General features: G+C 40.6%; 1 protein-coding gene across 1 annotated transcript; it reads right to left on the reverse strand.

Annotated features, from left to right (window-relative positions):
• Positions 1 to 2,382: 2,382 nt before the first annotated feature.
• On the reverse strand, positions 2,383 to 17,475 carry march11 (membrane associated ring-CH-type finger 11). Its single transcript, XM_022761746.1, has 4 exons — positions 17,110 to 17,475; positions 11,456 to 11,611; positions 4,709 to 4,901; positions 2,383 to 2,705 (listed from the first exon to the last, which is right to left on the reverse strand). Exons 1-4 carry the CDS (start codon positions 17,473 to 17,475, stop codon positions 2,383 to 2,385), a joined length of 1,038 nt encoding a protein of 345 aa, XP_022617467.1.
• Positions 17,476 to 22,301: the final 4,826 nt, after the last annotated feature.

Raw genomic sequence — 22,301 nt, forward strand, 5'->3', positions numbered from 1 at the left:
AGTTCCTCTAAACGCTAAGAATCCTTTGTACAAAACAAAGCAGAATTGACCCAACAGAAACACAGCGATAAAGACATAACACTCTCTCTCTCTATATGTGGTTCAGCAGTTTTGAAAAATATCCAGTTTGAAACTCCAAGATATAGGGAGCATAAATGAAACAGCACCTTCCTGGTTCTGTTCTTCAAGCAAGGAAACCATCATTCAGAATCTCATTTGTAGCTACACTAATAACTAAATCCAGCCTTGGGACAAAGACAGTATGCTGGGTCTCTTTGTTGTGGTTTACTGTAACCAATCAGCATACACCCATGTCATTTTCCCTGTGCACAAAAACTGTGGTAGCAGCTGCTAGGAACAGTTTACAGTAACTTGTTTGTATAAACCAAAGAAATTTAAGAGTTATCTCTATAAGTCTACTGACGATAACCTGCTGAATGTAACTTGTATTATTTTTGTTGTATTATTTTATAATCTTGTATCCTGCCTACAAAGCTCTGATTGGTCAATTGTTTTTCCAAATGATTGAGTGTCTGTGTGTGACATTTCAGAAATTAGCAGAAGCTCCAATTGTTTCACTTATTTTCCCTCCATTTCACTCAGGGCAGACTCCTGCAGCTTTGGGACAAGCTCAGATTGTCACTCTAAGTAGAAATTTTTTAAAGGTCCATATAGTATAAAGGTAGATGTCCATGTGTTGTTTGATTATAAAGCAGTTCTAGTTTCTATATTAATACTGTGAAAGTATCAAAGCGCTCCGGCCACAGAGAAATGCACACAGCCTGTATTCAGAAACTGAGCCTTAAAACCAGCCGTCAGGACTTCTGGAACTTTGTGATGTCACAACAAAGCAGACACCACACTCAGCCATGCCCCAAGTCCCACCCACCTGGGCCCACCATCCAACCTTGCAGTATTTAGTTTCTCTGAGTGTTTACCTGAAATCTGCTATATTTTTATTATATCACTCAGAAAACAGTCAGCCAATCAGAAGAGAGGCTCAGAGCTTCAGAGAGAAGCCTGCGAGAGGAGATGTAAAACTACATTGAGATGGTTTTTGGTTCTTAAAACCAAAATATATCTTCTCATGGATCAACACTTCAAAAAAAAACACAGGAGAAGAGAAAAAATATCAAGCTTTAAACTAACATGGAAAAGTTTTCAATTGAATTTACAATGCTTGGAGCTTATCTTTATGCTGTCTCAACACACCTTTTAAGTCTTGGTTAGACAGATAAAAGTTTTTTTGCACCACTGGTGGCAAGTGTCCAAGAATAGAAGTTTTCTCCCTTTTACAGTTACCCAGGAAGTGTGTGCTGATGTGTGATGAGCATTACATCTTCATTTGGATGCGACATTTAGTCTTGCTGCTTCAGTGCTGCTAATTATTTGGTAACAAATACAAGGAAAATAGAAACTAAGTTCTGAGGCAGGTATCTGATAGTGTTGAATTTATACATAGGCTGTTCATTTCAAGAAAAATCTCTTCGTAACTGATCCATTTCAAGGAAGGAAACCTAGGTAAAGTTTCATTCATTATTAATGAATTATTGGAGATTTGAAGTGTGCAGTTACATATCAGTTCCTTTCAATGAAACTGCAGGAAATTGTGGCACTGTGGCAAAGTGTTACCAGAATATCCAAAGATTTTTTAAAGATATTTGTCTCAGTACACATCAGCCTTAATGCTGCGTTCATGTCATGTGGTAACTTCTGTAACCGCCGATTCGTTCATGTCGACATTCCAGTCATGATTTCCCACAAATTCGACCTGTCGCAAAATAATGCAGAAGCGCCTAAAAAAGCAAACAAGTGCAGATGCCGAAAGTTCATCTTTCAAGGTTGTTAAAACCAAATTTAAGGGATGTAGTGCTATATTGGCCATGCACAGTGTTTATTAACTCTCACACAGCCAACTCTGTGATCCCAAACTGTCATGAAATGTGATTATCAGATTTACAATTCTTGTAAATCTGACATATCAGTTCCTTTCAATGAAACTGCAGGAAATTATGGCACTGTGGCAAAGTGTTACCAGAATTTACAATTCTTGTAAATCTGACCATGTTTCCCATCACTACCTTCTATCCCACATGACATGAATGCTGCACAATATTCTGGAAAAAGGAGTGTGGTTGATGTCTGTCTGTTCAGCAATCAAACATAAGGGCAACAACACCACATGTGAGTTAATTTAACTGTTGAGAATGTTTTGAGGACCTGCCTCAGAGCAGAAATCATGTAGAAAAAGGAAAATCTGCAACAAAAAAAAAAAAGAAAGAAAAGAAACAACAGATTGTGTGTAATCCCAGCAAAACTCAGGTTGTTACCACCAAACACAAACCATCAGATGTTTTATTCCTGCATAAATACCACCTGGTGTTAGACCGATGTTACACGAATAACGACCTCTCCTGACTCACTGTCCTGACTGAGGTTGTTTCGGGCCACTAGCCTGGGACAGAAGGGGGCCAAACAGAGGCAAGTCCATGGCTGCGGTCCCAGGTGGGTGGACTGTAAGGGGCCACTGGGCCCAAAGGTGACCAGGGGCAACCAAAGCGTCCTGGGGGCCAACGAGGAGTGACCGGTGCTCGTCTCCTCCATGTCCTTGGCCTTGTCATAGCTCTGAACGTCCCAGTGGAGGTTTACGGCCCGCCACCGCATGAAGACATTGTACACTGCTGCCCCCTCATGGACAATCAAGCCTGTTACAACGACAAAAATGGAGTGAATGAGTGAGTGAGTGAGTGAGTGAGTGAGTTGAGCTTGTGATGAAATGACACCATTGGCTAGCTAAGTGTTGGACTTCCCATTGGTCGTTGCTCTTTCAAGATGATTTGGCGTGAACATTTTCTATATGTCATCAGGAGACATTTACTGCAGATCCACATCAGTTTTCATTTTCAGATCACTCTAGCAACTTTTTTTTTTTCAAAAAAGCACCTAGCAACAGATTTAGCAACTTTTTGGACAAACCTTAGTTACTTTTCATCAGTCACTAGTTCTGCCCTCTCTCTGTGTCTACTCTGTTTAATGAGGGGCAGAGAGGCGAAGCAGCAGTTTCTTACCCTGACAGAGGCTGTGTGCTGTGAGAGACAAAGTAAGAAAGATATTCTGTCGCTTCTAACTTTCTCTCCGACCGATCATTTTAGAAGTAAATATATCTGAAATCACAGCTCAGTCTCTGTCTTTAACCGATGTGTTTGGTGATGTTGTCAGATGATGTTGTGGTTATAAAATCAGGATTTTAGCAGCAGCTTGGAAGCGACTGCTGGTTAACACGGAGTCTTAATGGGCTGCGTTTAAGTCACTGTTTCAAACTTGTTCCGTTGTCTGACAACAGAAACAGAAAAACATGTCACTGAGAACAGCTTTAATGTGAACTCAGCTGCATGAAAATATTGTATATGTGAGCACAGAGAGGAGGAGAGAAGCAAACAGATAAAGGGCTGAAACCAGCTGACACTGGGCTGAATGCAGATATGAAGCACAGTGCTGATTCTAGAGTCCATTGGGTCCCAAGGAAAAAAATTGCCAGGGTGCCCCTCCAATCAGCATTCATCACCATTATGTAATAATTAATCTGGCACCAATGAAAAATTTACAAAATCTAAACATTTTTAAAATTCCAAATGTTCACGATAATAGGAATTTCAAAATATAAATATTAAGACATAAAAACCTTGTAATTTTCAAAATATAAATGATAAAGAACAATAAAAACTGAAATGAAAACCTAAAGAAGTTCAACGTCGGCATCTTGTAAATAACCCACATTAAATGCCAGTGCTCGTCAACGCATAAAGCCCCTCTGATGTGCTCTCTTGACTGATGGTGATCAGTGGGTGGGACAGAGTTACCCAGCAGGCTTTAGCTAATTTCCACTGAAAGTAGTTGTTTCCAGTGGTTCCACAATAGTATTCAACTACGTCCTCAATTTTACACATTGACTGTACGTGGTCCAGCTGTTTTGGTTACCTTCAACATCCTCATCTTCTATCACCTCAGTTTATGTTTCCCAGACAAAAGAGAATTTATGCAGAGCCCTTGCCCAGACTCTAAACTGACTTTCCAGGCTCAACTTGCCTCCTGATTCGCAGCTTAAGGTGAGACCCCAACAACGGCTGGTCCCCTGGTCATAGTGTATTAAGAGCCAAACAACCCTTTTAAACCTTTCAAGATTTGTGAAACCTTTGTTGAAACCCGGTTTCTAGTGTTTGGTAACTTGCCTGTGAAATTATTTTTTCTGGTTTAACAATCAGCACAGTCAAATCTGAACACACACACACAAGATTCAGTGCGACCTTCATTTTCTGAGGATGTCATTATCTTTATCAAATCTGCTGAGAAACTACAAAAAAAAGAAAGAAAAATGTCTCATAAACCTCCAGAAACTGCCTGAGGATCGTCGTGTTTTTAAGTTTTCTTCAGCATCAAAGTAATGATAGTTGTCTGTACATGCATGAGTACACTGCAAACAGGACCTGCTAATAGTTAATTCGGCATACTCTGTACATATAGTTTAATGTCGCTATTTTGCCAAAATATGACTAAAGGCTAAAAAAACAGGGCACAAGTGGTAGCTCACAACATAACTCACTCATAAATAAATCCTTCATGTACATATAATTGACCTCAGAGGACAGATGTGTGGTGTATCTTGCTTTCTGCTGGTGACAGCTGCATCGATCATTCCCTCATTCCTCACCTACGCAGACCAGGTCCATGAAGCCGTACATGCCGTAGCAGATCTGAAAGAGGATGTCGCGGCGCTGCCAGACGGCCTGCGGGCTGAGAGCCGACCACAGCAGCCAGGAGATGCTGGCCACCAAAAACAATGAGCCCAGGAACACAGCAATGATCTGCACCTTCTCCACCAGGGTGATGGTGATGGACTGCCACTACAGACAGAGAGGAGAGACAATACATGAAATGGTCTGAACTGAAGACATTATATACAGTATGTGTATATGTGTGTGTATACAGTGGAGGAAATAATTATTTGATCCCCTGCTGATTTTGTAAGTTTACCCCCTTACAAAGACATGAACAGTCCATAATTTTTATGGTAGGGTTTATTGTAACAGAGAGAGACAGAATATCAACAAAAAATCCAGAAAAAAAAACATTAAATAAAGGTTATAAATTAATTTGCATTTGATTGAGTGAAATAAGTATTTGATCCCCTACCAACCAGCAAGTATTCTGACCCCCACAGACCGGTTATGTGCCCATGAGGCAGTCAAATTAGTCCTGTCCCTTTAGGAAAGTACTCCTAATCTCAATTTATGTGTATAAAAGACACCTGTCACAGAATCAATCTCTTCCATTCAAACCTCTCCACCACCATGGGCAAGACCAAAGAGCTGTCAAAGGACGTCAGGGACAAGATTGTAGACCTCCACAAGGCTGGAATGGGCTACAAGAGCATCAGCGAGAATCTTGATGAGAAAGAGACCACTGTTGGCGCGATAATTCAAAAATGGAAGAAATACAAGATAAAAGTCAATCACCCTCGCTCTGGAAATCCATGCAAGATCTCACCTCGTGGGGTAAGGATGATTCTGAGAAAGGTGAGGGATCAGCCCAGAATTACACGGGAGGAGCTTGTTAATGATCTCAAGGGAGCTGGGACCACAGTCACCAAGAAAACCATTGGTAGCACACTTCGCCGTAATGGATTGAGATCCTGCAGTGCCCCCAAGGGCCCCCCGCTCAAGAAGGCACATGTACAGGCTCGTCTGAAGATTGCTAATGAACACCTGAATGATTCAGAGAAGGCTTGGGAGAATGTAATGTGGTCAGATGAGACCAAATGTGAACTCTTTGGCATCAACTCGACTCGCCATGTTTGGAGGCAGAAAAATGCTGAATATGACCCCAAGAATACCATCCCCACTGTCAATCATGGAGGTGGAAACATTCTGCTTTGGGGCTGTTTCTCTGCTAAGGGTACAGGAAGACTTCACTGCATTGAAGGGCCGGTGAATGGGGCCATGTACCGTGGAATCTTGGATGAGAACCTCCTGGCCTCAGCCAGAACACTGAAGATGGGTCGTGGATGGGTCTTCCAGCATGACAATGACCCAAAACATACGGCCAAAGCAACAAAGGAGTGGCTCAAGAAGAAGCACATTAAGATCCTGGAGTGGCCTAGCCAGTCTCCGGACCTTAATCCCATAGAAAATCTGTGGAAGGAGCTGAAACTTCGAGTTGCTAAGCGACAGCCTCGAAACCTTCAGGATTTGGAGAGAATCTGTAAAGAGGAGTGGACCAAAATCCCTCCTGAGATGTGCACAAACCTGGTGACCAACTACAAGAAACATCTGACCTCTGTGCTTGCCAACAAGGGTTTCTCCACCAAGTACTGGTCACGTTTTGCTTGAGGATCAAATACTTATTTCATTCAATCAAATACAAATTAATTTATAACCTTTATTTAATGTTTTTTTCTGGATTTTTTGTTGATATTCTGTCTCTCTCTGTTAAAATAAACCTACCATAAAAATTATGGACTTTTCATGTCTTTGTAAGGGGGTAAACTTACAAAATAAGCAGGGGATCAAATAATTATTTCCTTCACTGTATATATACATATATATACACACACACATACATATATATATATATATATATATATATATATATATATAGGTCCATTATTCATGCCTTTTAAATCAACCCCTGTGACTAAACCAGCTCAGGTGAGCATTTTCCGATCTGCCACTGTTATGGTTTAGCTAGGTTTAGGTTTAGGCAACTATCTCTTCCCAAAGCTTAACTAACATTGACTTTTAGTCTTTATGTCACATATACCCAAGTATTCAGGGTGAGCTCCTCCACAGAGGAGATTAACATACACCACCTTATTTTTTCTAACTAAACCCAAACACCAGTGGTGTCAAAGTGCGTGGCATCATGAACTCATGTGCTACACTGTGATAGGATATACCACTATGAAGGACAAAAAATAACATAAGTATAAATACATAAATTTAGAAATACAGAAATAATAAAATTGCATAAATAAATAAATGTAGCATTAAATAAATATAAATATAATTTAATAGATGCAGCAAAAAGGTAATAAATAAATAAATAAATACATGGAAATACATAAATCATTTCATAAACAAATATTAACAATACAAATGCATGAAATAAATGTAGAAATAACTAAATTGAATGACTGCATCAACACAGTAATAAATAAATATATAAACTTAGAAATACATAATATACATAATGTAAAAATACAGAAAGAGCATTTTTCATTACCAAAAATATATACATTTTTCCACCCCTGAGCTTAACAGCTGGCAGTAGGTGGGGGCCAAACATGTGCATACAATAGAAAAGCCTTTGCTAATGTAGCTGTAATGAATATGTTTCAGAATGTTCCCTCAAAATACCGGCTAGTCATGCTGTATGTTTATGTGGAGAGAGAGCACCTGAGACTGTGTGATAAAGCTTCATTTAAGCAGCATTGTGTAGTGCGACAGGGGTCACACATAGTGATTAACCCACAGACAATCATTACCAGACTCAGTTCACCTCAGCTGTAAAGGGCTTTCTGGGGTCTTTCAGCTCATTGTTTTTGTTTTACTGCCCACAACTTTACAGTTTAGGTTCACATGTTTTCCGCAGCAGCAGCAGGCAGCTGAAGATGGTCTATAAATCAAATGCACACTGAACAGCAGATATAAGCAGATAAAATCAGTTTGCAGCTAGCTTTTTTTTTTAGCATTTACAGCTAGTTTCCACTGCTTTCAAGTTGTCAAAAAAAGCTATTAGCTACAGCTATTGCAGGTTAAAGGTGTCAGAAAAATGAACATACGTATGTACTACTGCTGAACAACCCTGCCTCGCAGGTAAAAGCCTCTCCTACCTACTGTCCTATAGGCAGACACCAGTCTCACTGGCAGGACCCTCACCTGGCTGGATAACCATATCAACCACAATGGGACAGAAAACCTGCTATAGGCTCGACAAAATCTCCAAACAGGAGACAGAGGTGGCCAAGAAGAAGTGGAAAGAGGCCACGAAGAATGTAAAAGAGGAGGGAAAAACTGTGGGAGGAGGGAATGTGTGTGTCAGGGACAAAACAATAAGAGAAAATAGGAAAAAAGAGAGAAGAGAAGAAGAAAACAGAAAGTGGAGAATAAACTTGATAAAATAACTTGGAAACAGGAAATTGTTGATGGCTCGTTTCAGAGAAAAAGACTTGAGGCAGACTGTGTGGACAGAAAGTAGAGCTCTGCTGAGCCTCAGCTGTGTGTTTGTTCAGTCTGCCAATGACTCAAGTCCCATCTGGAACAAACAGATCTGAAAAGGCCCCGAATGTTCTGCTGTGAAAGAAACGACAATCCAGAACGCAGATATTTTTAAGCCTCTGTCTGTTCATCTTTGGAGGACTGAAGGAATCCGGACGCTCCAAGCTGACAGCAGAGACCTGAAGGGGCAAACACAAACACTCAGCAGGCTCACAGTCGACGCTTCTCTGGCCTCGAGCTACCAAACGGAGCCATCATTATTTCTCTGCCTTCTTCAGAATGAACACTTAACTACATTAGTCTAGATCCACAGGAGCTTTTTCAGTTTAGTTGAGCGGAACCCTTTGGAAAAGATTTTGTGTTCCACTCGCACAAAGATAGAAGATGCACAAGAAAATCAGAACAGCAGAGGAAGATATTCAAAAATCCTAAGTCAATAATGTTCCTACAGTGCGTCCTAACTGGGTATTTCATTGAACCCTGCCTGTCAAAGTTCTAATCTGTAACTTTTCAACATTGAAATGTCCAAAAACATCTAGGCCTATGTTCTATATGTTGTTGAGTTGTGTTCTTACATTATCCCAAATGTTTTCATCAATTCTCAAACCAAAGATTTACTTTTTACACCTTGGTGGTGAAGGATTTTAGTCATCAGGCATCTGGATCTGAAATTACCAGAGAAACAAGCTGAGGAAATGTTGGACAGCTCAGCTCCCAGCTGCTGGAGACGACCTGTCCGCCAAAGAGCGTTGGTGAATCACTGATTTTTAATGGGAAACTGTTTTATTCAGTGTTTCTACTGGTTATAATCAGCTGGTCTGTTTGCTATGGAGAGGAGAACACCTCTGAGGATAATTCAGCTGCTGGTAAAAACCTCCTGAACCACTGACACTGAAGGAATCCAAACCAGGAGACGCTGATGGTAATGGTGGTGAACACAACAACTCCCATGATCCCATGTTACTTCACAATGTCACCCAATGCCATCTTTTTTTATTGTTTTGATTGAGAGACCCCTAGAAGCAGAAGTTATTAACTGTTTAATTTGAGATTATTTGTGTGTACAGATTATGGGATGACTAAGGCTTTTTATTGTTTTGCTTTTCACTATTGCGCAGGATTATTTTTCCCCAACTCAGTTTTAGCTATAATTCTGCTTCCTCATGGCAGTTGGAGACTTTAGTGGTAACAGCTCTGCTTGTGTAAAGATTTGAATCACATTTATAAAGGTCAGAGTTGGCACTTGTGGCAGATTTGCCCATTTACTTCTACATTTTAAAGCAATGAGTCATTCATAAAAAAACAAAAAAAACAATTATCATTCACAGGACCAAGGAGAAGAAGATAAATCGACAATTACAGAACGGAAGCACTTCAATATTTGGGTTTTGAAGCTGAGTTGGAGTGAACCATTTTGCAGGGATGGCTCTGACAGATGCCGGTGGGTTTATTTGTTGTCAGTTTGCCCGGAAACTGCTTTTACCACTTCAGTTCTGTGTGGCTGAGAAAAGCTGTGAATATTTCTGAGCATCACTTCTCACCAGAGTCAATACATCAAAGATTTTAGAAACAATCTCTTGTTAATGCCTCCAGAATGATTTAGAGAGCAAAGCTCGGTGGGAAAACACTGGAACCTCAAAGGTTTATAGCTGTAAAAAGCAGTAAAAAAAAAAAAGCCAGGGGAAATATAATGGCTGCAGTTTGGTGTCACATCACTTAAACTACATATCTGACCACGCACACGGAGTCAATTTCCCTCACCTACATGAAAAATACTAGACATCATGATGATGGTATTTCTAGCATGAGCATTGCTACTCAGCAGGGCTGTTCTAATATCTCCAAAAATGGCTGTTGTCTTTTCGCAGCATCTTCAAGTGTTTCCAGACAACAGTGCAGAAAAAGACAAATCCTATTCACCAAGATGCCACCAGATAATCTGATTAGCAATCATCAAACAGGCCTCTGGGACTCAGAGTCCTCAAGTGGCCCCTCATCAAGATGACTCTGATGATCTCGAGACATCATTTTTAAAAAGACTCCCTCTACTTTCCGTGCATCTTTGAAGTAGGTGAAGTTATGCCAGATTCCCAACTGATAATCTGTAAAAACAACAGATTCTTTTTTTTTTTCTTCTTTTTTTAAAAAATTCAGACAGAATTGAGAACCTCCATTTACAACCCTGTCCTAACGAGACAAACACATTTTGGTGGGTGAGGACAAGACCTGTTTCGTCATTTAGTTTGGAGGACTATTTGTTATTTGCCAGTTAGAGTAATCCACTAAGTAGTGGCTTTAGGAAACAATAAACAGTAAATAATCCAATTAATGTTAAAGAAAATACTACTAACATCCTTACTATCTAGCTTCTTAATATTTTTGTTTTAATATTTTCTTACTTTTTATATATATATATATATGTATAGCCTCACTCTTCTTGTCTTTCATTTCAAAGGTCCCATACAGTATAAAGGTAGATGTCCATGTGTTGTTTGATTATAGATCAGGTCTAGGTTCTATATTAATACTGTGAAAGTATCAAAGCCTCAGTCCACAGAGAAATGCACACAGCCTGTATTCAGAAACTGAGCCTTAAAACCAGCTGTCAGGACTTCTGGAACTTTGTGATGTCACAACAAAGCAGTCACTGCCCTCAGCCACATCCCGAGCCCTGCCCACCTGGACCCACCATCCAACCTTGCAGGATTTGGTTTCTCTGAGTGTTTACCTGAAATTTGCTAAATTTTTACTAGATCACTCAGAAAACAGTCAGCCAATCAGAAGAGAGGCTCAGAGCCTCCTCTCTTCTGACTGGCTCACTGACCTTTTGTTACAAGAGCTCCAGAGAGAAGCCTGAGAGAGGAGATGTAAAACTACTTTACACACACACGCGCACACACACACGCGCACACGCACACACACACACGAAAACTATAAATTATGGGACCTTTAATACTTTTCTTATGATGAATATCTTATAAAGATACTGATGTCATTGCACTATTTTCCTGATAAAGAAAGTTGCATTTCCACAGTATCTTGAAGTATGGGGTCAGTGTGCTGGTTCTCACCGCCATCGCCACCAAACAGTTCGACGGGGTCACTCGGGGTCGTTTTAAACAGAGGAACCAGGCTGTGAAATCAGCTGATGGTTTTTAGGTCAAAGCAGCCATGTGTTTTACCTGCCATGGTCTCTTCATGTTGATGGCGATGACGTGGAAGCGATAGCAGCAGAGCTCACAGGTCCAGCAGCCCCTCTCACTGATCCACTTCAGCAGGCAGTGCTGGTGGGTGTAACGCACTGAGCCGTCACACCGACATGGGTTCAACAAGTCGCCCTGGAGACCAGAGAGAGAACAAAGGTATGTATGTATGAATGGAGGTGGCATTGATTTGATTAAAGCAAATTAAAACTTGGGTCACAAAAGTGAGAAAAAACACTGGAATGGGAAAAACAATTATAATAAAATACATAAGCATCGGTAATTCTATTGTCGTATTGTCAGATGAAGATAATAAATACCTCATAATACAGTTTTATGATTCCTTGGCCAGCAGCTGAGATCTATACCTTCCTAAACTCACTCTACAGCCTGTAGCCTGCAGGATGGATGACCAACCAAACCATCCCAACACATCACACCTGAGGAGGCTTAAAACACATTTTCAAGTGGGAACAGCCAATGATAATGCAGTTTTATTCTGTTTTGTTTTAGCCTTGATGTTGTTGTTACTGCTGCTGATCACCAACACAAAGTCACACACAAAGAAAAAGTATAAGAAGTTTTATGTTGTAGCCCATTTACTCTACTCAAACATCTGCCAAAGTAGTTTGTAATGTTTTAGTTTATCAAGGGTTCTTCAACATTTTACTGTAGCACTTCTAATATTACAAAACACAAAAAAGGGTGTCCATCCATCATCTATATCCACTTACATGCAAAGTCGTGGGGGCTAAAACCCAATCAAGTTACATTAGGTAAGAGGTAGCACCCTGGACTGATCAGAACACTATTTTAAGGGCAGGATCTGTTTCCAATATAAAACTGAACAACGCAGTGATTCAGTGTGAAAACAATTGTCAGAGGCTTGTAACTATACTACTTGAGTTACGTCATCATTAGAATGAACCTGAATCTTTGTGTTTTGTTGTTTAGCCAACAATACCTCCGTCACAAATGTAACTTGAACCTGAAAACTAAAGCAGTCATGATGATTACCCAGCTCAAGAAAACTTCAACGATCTGCAAATTGATTGATATCTTATGCAAATGAAAGGAATCTAATGAGCCTGGCAATGGTTGGAAATCATATAAAGTAACTGGTGGTAAAAAGGTTTAACGTTGCAAAAACACTGGTATTGTCTTTTAAAATCTGGAACCGACAAATTGCAAGGCTAGTGACTCTTGTAAGAAAAATGAGCCAGCCTTAGGACACTACAGCTGCACACAATGTTGAGGAAATCAAGAGTGTTCTCATGAACAGCAGGAGGAATTCTAACTATGTCCTGGCTTCAACAATCAGAAATCCTGGCTTCAAGAAGCAGATTTCTGCCTGCTTCGTCAATTGAACAGCTGTAAAGAAGATGGCCCTGTGTTATCCTTCTGCAAATACTTAACAATCTAGTATGGAAACCTGCAGCACAAGAAAAAACAAAGCTACTCTGAAGCAAAAGGCTACAAGTAACTGGGCACTTGATATTCATATCTTGTGTGGTGTCTCTATATTTTTGTCCACTCCCTGTGACAGATTAAACCGCAGGATCTTTTCAGGAATAAAGAGGAACCATCTGCGTTTGGATCAATGTTAGAACCGTCTCCGCGGTATTAATCTTACATCCATTTTCAAGGTCTATGTGTCAACTTTCCCATCATCTCAAAATCCTTGTTTTCAGGCCTCAGTTTGGCCTTTTCTCCCAGCAGGTCATACATCAAAGAAAATACACGACTTGTTCGCCAGAGGGCTTTGCCAGCACCGCTCAGATCAATGATCATTTCTCAAAGCTACAACGCTCACGGATATTAACGGCAGGATGCAGCATGACATTAATCATTACAGCCGTATATATTTGTTCTGATGGTTTTTTTCTTCCTTGAGGCATTCCTTGAGCAGCCATTACTGTAGCTTTGACCTGCTGGCTGGGCTGTGAGTGGCATATTAATAGTATATTAAGGTCAGCGGTCAGCGAGCTCATTTTTCATCATGTCATATTAACCTTGTGGGTTTAAAAGGACCTCGGAGGCTTTCACTTGAATGAACTGACATGGGTCAGCTACCCATTGAAGTTGTGATTGATAAAACCAACATCAAGGACTATTTTAATACGTTTCTGAATTCTCTAAAGGGACATTTGATGAAAGTGTCCCACATATTTTGGTACTATAAAAGGCCATTGGTTTCTAGAATCCACAAGACGGCCAACAGCGTTTCAACTGAAGGGTGGAAATAAAACTTCTATCTGAGCAAACTCCACCTGCTGTGAATATGACTTAAAGCTGCAGAGAAGTGTGTAAGTGGGCATTGAGTTGAGATTGTTTTGGCAGCTGCTGTTTCCATAGTTAATGATGATCTGTTAAGTTCCAGTACAATTTTGTGAATCAAACAGCACTGGTTTCTAAAAGGACAGGGCAACGTTGAAAAGATATTTGATAGAAATTCAAAGCAGCAGTGTACTGATGCTGATTTGGCCTTTTTGTCGTCTTAAATAAAATTTTATTCTCACTCTATCTGCTCAGACGTGAATATTTAAAGTGTCAATTTCTGCTTTGCAATTTTTCTGATAACTGGTGAGCTTGCCCAGCCTCCAGCCTTGTATCAAAATCAAATATCAGTCTGGACCCGGAGGCAGAGCTATTAGATTAGCTCTGCTAATAGGCTATAGCCCACGTTCAGAAGACAGGATATTCACTTAGGCATTTACTGCCCTGACTCCTCTCTTTCCCTTAAGCTCCAGCAGGGATGAATCGTCCCTCATCGAGCGTAGCTGTCACGAACCAAATAGGCCTACACAGTGTCAGGTTTCAGAAACAAGTGTCCATTTATCCCTGCTTGTCCAAGTCTGTCCATCTAGCTCCAGGAAGACGTGCAGACAGTAAGACTGATGCATCACTTTGGGATGATATTTATTATAAATAGATTATGATTCAGCCATTGTCATCTTCCTCTGATATGATGCTGTTGGGTTCATTGTGTATTGATTGTACAGCTGATTGTACCTTAATTGTCTATTAAGACAATAACTTGACTTGACTCTGTATAGAAATAAAATGCACCATCAAAATGGTAATTTTATGTCTATTTCTGGGTCCCTTTTCTCATGTTCAATGGTGTCAGGATTGGAAAAAATACAGATTTTTAAATCTTGATTTGGGTTGGAACCAAACTGTATTTCTAAAGGCCCCATTAAAGGTCCCATATTGTAGAAAGTGAGATGTCCATGCCTTTTTTAATTATAAAGCAGGTCTAGGTGGTACATAAATATTGTGTGTGCAATCCACGGACAGAATGCACACAGCCCATATTCAGAAACTGAGCATTAAAACAAGCCATCAGGGCTTCTGTAACTTTGTAATGTCACAACAAAACAGTCACCACCCTCAGCCATGCCCCAAGCCCCGCCCACCTGGATCCACCTTCCGACCTTGCAGGATTATGTTTCTCTGAAATCTGCTATATTTTTATTTGATCACTCTGAAAAAAGTCAGCCAATCAGATGAGAGGCTCAGCGCCTCCTCTCTTCTGATTGGCTCACTGACCTGTTCTTGTTAGAGCTGCTCTGGAAACAATCACTGAATTTACAAAAGCACAGCTAAGGAGTGAAATGAATGAACAGAATTTACTAAGTAATGTTATTTGGATGCTTAACAGAATGTCAGCATCAATGTGTATGTTCGTTCAGGGGGCAGAAAACCTGCTGCTTCTCTGATCTGTGGTCTCATATCAGCTGTGAAAAGCATAAAACCTGCTCTCAGTACAAAATCATTTCAAGTGTGAACCCTTCCAGAGCAGTGCAGCAGACTTTTCTGCTCTTTAACATGATCATTCCTGAGTTACACTGACCTCTGATCCTGAACCTCCTTACTATGTGTGTGTCTAAATTAAGAAGCCTTGCTAAGGGTCTTTGTACTACACAGACCTGTTGGACAGGTCTGTAGAGTTTCCCTCAGTCTTAGTTTTGCTGGTAGCAAAAGGCAAGATGATATATTTGCACAAAAATAGTGATTCATTATTTACCTTTAAAGTTATCCAATGTACTCCCAATCTATTTTATTGCAACCTCCCCCTGAATTTATAGCTGTGTTTCATGAATAACCGATACATGACACCTGTTAACAATTGACTGAAAAGCAAAAAAACAGGAAGGAGGAGGCCGGTATTAAATTTGTGGTTTGCTAAAACAGAAAATATCTACGTCACTAGACAGTTGAAATCTTGAATTAGATTAAAAAGGTCCAAGCTCTTTTGCAAAATTTGAGCTGAACAGTCTTTATTTACTAATTAACAAATTAAAGGCAGTTTGAGAGACTAAAAGACAATGGTCAGTCTGTCTTTGTGAAACCAGTCACTTGTGTCAAGATAAATTGCTCTGAATTCTTTGAAATGTAAATCTAGTTAATGAAACAGGTGGAAATGCACATGTTGATTATTAGTCCTGTCCATGGTGCTGAAAACAGATTTTGGTAGTGGGCAGTTATGCAACATATTTTTTCATGATTTTGAAGTTATTTTAATCACCTCTTTTATGGATAACTATTTTTCACTGTGGTACAAATTATTGTTGTAAACCCAAGGTCAGTGGTTCTCAAACAGAGGTTTGGGGACCCTTAACATGGCTTCAGGGTCATCAGCAAAATGAGGAGTCATTTAATGCCAAACAATGTCAGAAATCCAATTCTGCATTAGGTCAGAGAAATAAATCTTAAAAAATGTTATTTTAAGAGCTGACATGTATCTATTTTACAAATTATTAAAAAAAAAAAAAAAAAAAAACATAACATGAATTGGTACAGCACAGCTTCCACAGTGGAGGAAGTGATGTGGTTACAAGTCACACTCCCTCTGGCTTGTTGTGGTTACAGCTTTTGTGATATTGCACTATTAGCCTCAGATGCTTTTAGCTTTTTCTAGGATTGTTCATGTTCATGAGAACTTCATGTTAGCTGTCCTACAAGTGTAATGCCAGCTGATAAACGATTACATTTTTTATCGACTGTTTGAAGGCAGACATGATTTTGCAAACTGATTATCATTGTAGCAGTTTTACTGGATAGCAATAATAGGATTTAGTATTATGCAACAGTAAAATTATTATGTTCCTCATTAGGCTTGGGGCTTTCTGAGGGCCACTCAAGGACCTCTGAAGGTTTCACAAGCTAACTTTTGGAACTGCTGATTTATGAGCTGTCCGTGGTGCTGAAGTCACTGCAGCAATTTCAGGTGTTTTTGAAATGTAACTTTTTTTGTGTTTTTCCACACATTCAAGTTTTGATTTTAAGTTGTTAAATATAAGACTTCTCGTTTCTACTGATGCTGGTTCAGTTTGGCTCTCCTCAATAGAAGAAAAAATCGGTCCGATCAGGCCAGTTTCAGAATGTGACCTGTGAAGCCTCCACTCAGCAGGTTTACCTCATTTTAATTAGCTGTGTTGCTGCTGTCAGCCAATCACGGTCCAGGACTGCTGTTCCCTCACTTTCATCCAATTTAACTGTCAATATTCACAAAACCAAGACTTGTACTCTGATAAAAACAGGGGCAGAGTGGATTTATCAACCAAATCCTGGGTACACTGATGTCAGACCTGTTCAAGGTTTCACCTGCATGTCACTGGTACATTTACCTGCTCTGCGCCTTGGAAGCAGATCCGGCAGCTGGGAGTGGGGATGCAGGTTTCGCTGCTGCAGTTTGAATGCATCGCCTGCGTCTTGCACGATGTGCCCCCGACCGCCCCATCCTCACTGGAAAAATTCCCCCCGTTGTTCTCTCCATTGAATTTCTCTGCGGTTCCCCCACATGTATCCCTACAGCTCCGGCCCTCTCCTTCCTCTTGCTCCTCTCCCTGCTCCGTCTCGTCCTCATCGTCGGGATGCGGACGTCCTTGGGAGCCGTGCGGTTCGCCTTCCTCCCAGGTGTGGCGGTGGATGATGGCAGTGCCTCCCCTCGCCTCTGCACAAGCTGGACCCGCCTCTCCCTCCTCTGTGCTCATAATAAAATGAAAAGTCGAAATAAAATTGCATAGATGCCACCCGACAAGCTTACAGAGTATCCACCACCACTGCAACGCAGGGATGTGATGCAGCCTTTAGCCTCCCAGATCACGGTGCTGTCGGAGAATATGCCTCCGTTCCGTGGATACGGAACCGAGCCGTGCTCCTGTAGCCGAACCTAGAGTGAGGCAGCTCGGCAGAGCTGCGGATCAGCAGCCGAATCCCCCCGGTGCTGCGGCCCGTCGGTCGGCTGAAACCGCCTCATGCGCTCCGGAGACCCGGGGAGCATTTCCAAGCAGCCTCCATGCATCGCAACGGGACTCAGCCGTCCTGAAGCGCCGGATTTTCCCCTCTTCCTCTTCCCTTCCTCCCCCTCCGCCTCCGCCTCTTTAGTCCCCACTGAGGAAGCCGTCGGCTACACAGCAGCGGTAGGGTAAGAACCTTCTGAACGGGACGAGCCGGGGTGAACCCCCTCCCTCAGATGTGGCCGAGTATTCGCCCTGCTGAAGGGCTCTTGAGCAAGAATCCTTCAAGTCAGCAGCAAGTTCTCTGATGAGTCTTGCCCTCCCAGGAAGCAGAAAAGACAATTTCCCCAGGGAGATGACCAATCAATCACATTATTAACCCATTAATATGATGAAGGAGATAACTTTCCAGACCCATGCACGCACTACTTCTGCACAGCCGCCTGGACGAAAGACATGAGCTGCATCACATTCACAGCAGCAGCAGCAGCAGCAGTGCAGTCCGGTCAACCCGCCTGGCTTAGGTCACGGGGTTTCTTTAGGGAGTTCTTGGTCCTGGGAGGGGTCACAGTGTTTCATTTAAAGTTTTCTTGCCACTTATGGGGTCTTTGGTGGAGTAAGACAGTTTCTTCAGAGGTTATATGGGTAATAAAGGGGGTCCCAGGGGTGCCTGACGTTACTGGAAAGTTTCTTTCAAGGGGTTTTAAGTGTCCCTGAAGTGGTCACATGGATCTCTGAGACGGTTTTTAAATGTCTATAACAGCATTTAGTGCCATTCGCAGAAGCTAGATTTTTCTCCATCTCCTCCTACTACCTACTAATAATGGAGGTTTGCAGTTATATAACAGCAGTATGGTCCCTGGTCAAAGACCATCTTTTAAAAGCCAAAACAGCCATTAAACATTTGCCTTTCTGAAGTGCTTTTGAGCAAAACAAGTCAGAAAGAATGTCTCTGAAACAGATTCACAACAAAATGAGGATTAATTAAATAACTGTACTATATTAGGATCAATGAAGTCTACCTCTCACTGATGGCTTAAATCAGTAGTTTTCTAAGTGGGGTTTCACAGCTGTCCTTTAGGGGGTTCCACAATAAATTTACAATCAATTACTTTTTAGTCTATAAAATGACAAATCTGCTTATTTTGTCAAATGAAAGGTCAAACAGCCAAATTACCCTATATACAGTGATACAAATAGATACTATGTGACACAGCAAATCTTCAAATTTGAGAAGCTGTAACCAAATGTGTTATTTTTTACATATTATTTAATTCATCATTTCAGTCAGTGAGATAAACACTGGTTACAACCAATGCAAATCAATGCAACCGATAAACATTTTTTACTATGGCCCAGTCTTACTAATTTTGAGCATCAAACACTTCATTTCATGCATTCTGGTTAACTTTTATGCACCAATTTATGCTGAAAATATTTTTTTTGTAAAGAGAAACACTCAATTCAGGCACCTGGTGCCAGTTCGAACTATAATGCAATATAATACAGTAAGGCTCTCAAATTCAAATGTCCCGCACTGCTGTTATCTGCTGTCTTAATGAGCCAGCAAGCTTTAATAGTAACACAACATTACCTCAAGACTCATTAGCAAACAACACATTGAAAAGTAAACTCAAAAGCATTTTCTAGTGGTTCACAACTTACTTGGTTTTGAGATTTGAAAAAAAAAAAAAAAAAAAAATCCTAATATCGTACCTCCTCCTCCTTTTCCCTCCTGGTTCCTCCATACTTCAACCTGCCCGCGTAATGACATTCTGCAAAATCATTGAGCATGGAGCCCATTGCAGGCCATTACAGAGGAAGTCACTACAAAATAAAAACAAAAATAATAATCATCACTGTACCTCAAGTTTGTCAGAGAACAGCTTGAATATTGACAATACCACTGGGTAAATGTTTGACGGACTGATGTGACTAAGGTTGAATTGTTTGGGAAGAACATACAGTTAAAGGGCACTGCATACCAACATGAAAGTATCATCCCAGAGGTGAAGCAGGGTGGAGGAAGAATCATGATTTGAGGCTTTGCTGCCTCTGGGTCTGGACAGCTCAACATCAAGTTTATCAAGGTCTCTTCCAGGATAATGTCAGGGTGGCTGTCCACCTGCTGAAGCTGAGAAGAAGCTGGGTGATGCAGCTGGAAAATTACCCAAAACATTGAAGTAAATCTACTACAGAATGACTTCTGGCCCTTCAGAGCCCAGACCTTGATCAAGTAGAAATGATATGGAACGAGTGAAAGAGAGCTGCTCACACCAGACATATGTCTGAGCTGGAGCAGCTCTATAAGGATGAATGTCCAAAACTCCTCCTGAACATTGAGCAGGTCTGATCTGCAGCTACTGGAAGAGCTGGTTTGAGGTTATTGCTGCCAAAGTTATTAACCAGTTATTAAATCCAAGTGTTCACTTACTTTTTCCACCAGCACTGTGGCTGTGCTCAATAAAAGACACACAATTAGAATTGTTTGTGTGATATTAGCTTACGTTTGTCTACACTTGTGACTTCGATGAAGATTAGATCACATGATCAGAAAACCAGGTAATTCCAAAGGGTTCAAAGACCTTTTTCTTGCCACTGTAAATAACAGATTCTGTAGAAGGGAAAGCAATAGCTGAATATTCTGCTATTCCTAGAGCCCAACCAGGTAAGACATTCTTCAAGTTGCAGTTGCAATCAAAGCACATTAGTCTAATGAGCATTACTGGAGCAGCGTCCACCTCTGTAGAGTTTTTAAAAGGAAACAGGGCTGTTGTATTAACTTTTCATTATAGGTAAGGAGAGACAGAGAAATAATTTGAGCTTGAGTCTGCAGACCATTTTAAAATCTGGGACATCACTTCCATCTGTGCTGTGATTTTAAATGTTTCACATGAAGAAAATAAACCTTTCAAACATCCGTAGCCCTTCGAAAAAGCACTTCTGGTGGTACAACCAAATCTACAATAACGCATGAAATGACAGTAGAAAGGGGGGGGGGGTCCTAAATGGGTCAGTGATAACACAAATAATCATCCAAGCTAATTATTATTTAATTAGTCGCCAATCCAAGCATTTTTTTGTGTTCTTTGTACCCCTGGGTGCCTGTATTTGCCATATTTCACATATACAATTTCCCCACTTTTCTGCAATCGACAGCTCCTGTCCCACTTCATTTGTAGAGACCAAATATCCAAAAGCATTGCCACTTAATATTCATGAAGTATACCATTGAGTAAGAAGAGTCAGGGGAATGTAACGGACAGGATCTTATGATAGGAAAGTTGCCAGTCAAAATCTCTAGACTGCATGAATGAGTAATGATTTGCAGAGTATACCGAACCTTCCTGAGGTGAACTGAGAAGGACGTTCAAGCCTCAAATAGTTGTGCTCTGATTAAAACATTAAAACAACTGATTAAAAAGATTTTAATTCCAACTGGACTAATGTTTTTCTCAGTCTCTTGAACAAATGTGACACCCTTACAACTGTCCACTGGTCTGGGCTTTCAAAAAGGACTCAAATTGTCAAAATTATTGCCATGACCTGCTTTGTTGTTTCCCCATATTTCATTATCAACCTCCAAATGGACCTGATAATAAAGTTCAAGGAGCTGGTGAATCATTTGTTGGAGGAGACTGCTTTTCCAAGAAGAATCTTCTCTGTTTTTTTTTTTTTTTTGGGCGATGTCTATCGCTTTCCGGGGAGTGGGCCAGTAATGGACTCTAATGCAGCAAAGGAAATTATCCACTCATGTCCAATCACTACCTACGAGGCACCGATCAATACCAGGTCCCCAGGGCTTGGAGGGAGAATGGGATCGTGCTGAGAGCAGGGAGGGCTGGGTGAACAGCTTCTAAAACATGGTTTTGTTTGGGAGGGGTGTGGGACTGAGCTGGGACTGTCTCTGAATTTACTTTTGGATTTTACCTGCTGTCTGATAGTATGGCACCCATCCACCTAATACATATTTAAAATACCTCTATTACAGGAATTCAGTTTTACTCTTCTTATATACAACATACACAATTAAATTATGCTCTACAGTACATTGGTTATGTGTCATTAACAAGAACCTTTGGGTTGTGAAAAATCCCTTTGCTGACTTCTGTAAGCAATGTTTCTAAAGTCATTGATAAAAATGAGTTGTGTTTTTCACTTTTTAATAAGATAACAAGTCCCTACTTATAAATGTTAGTACGTCAAAAAATAGCTGCAACAATCAGGCAATAAATCCATCCATTTTTCTGACAAACTGTTCATTCCAGCTTCCAAAATGTGAGTATTTGATGCGTTGTCATTTATGATAGTAAATTGACAGTTTGGACTGTTGGTCCAATAAAAGCAAAATGAATACACTTCCCTGGGAAGCAGGAAATTATTACAGATATTTTTCACTATTTTCTTACATCAGATTTACAAAATTATTAGCAGAGATTTCTTTTGGTCCAAAACTGGAGATCAACACAGGGGTCAAACAGTCGCTTGGTGTGGATTGACACCACCCGAAGAGATATTTCACAACCTGGCAACCCAACAGTTTGTCTTATAACTGATGTGTACAGCTTTAGTAAATTACT

The sequence above is a fragment of the Seriola dumerili genome, unplaced genomic scaffold (genome assembly GCF_002260705.1).
Source record: "Seriola dumerili isolate Sdu_G_001 unplaced genomic scaffold, Sdu_1.0 BDQW01000432.1, whole genome shotgun sequence".
Classification (NCBI taxonomy): Eukaryota; Metazoa; Chordata; class Actinopteri; order Carangiformes; family Carangidae; genus Seriola; species Seriola dumerili.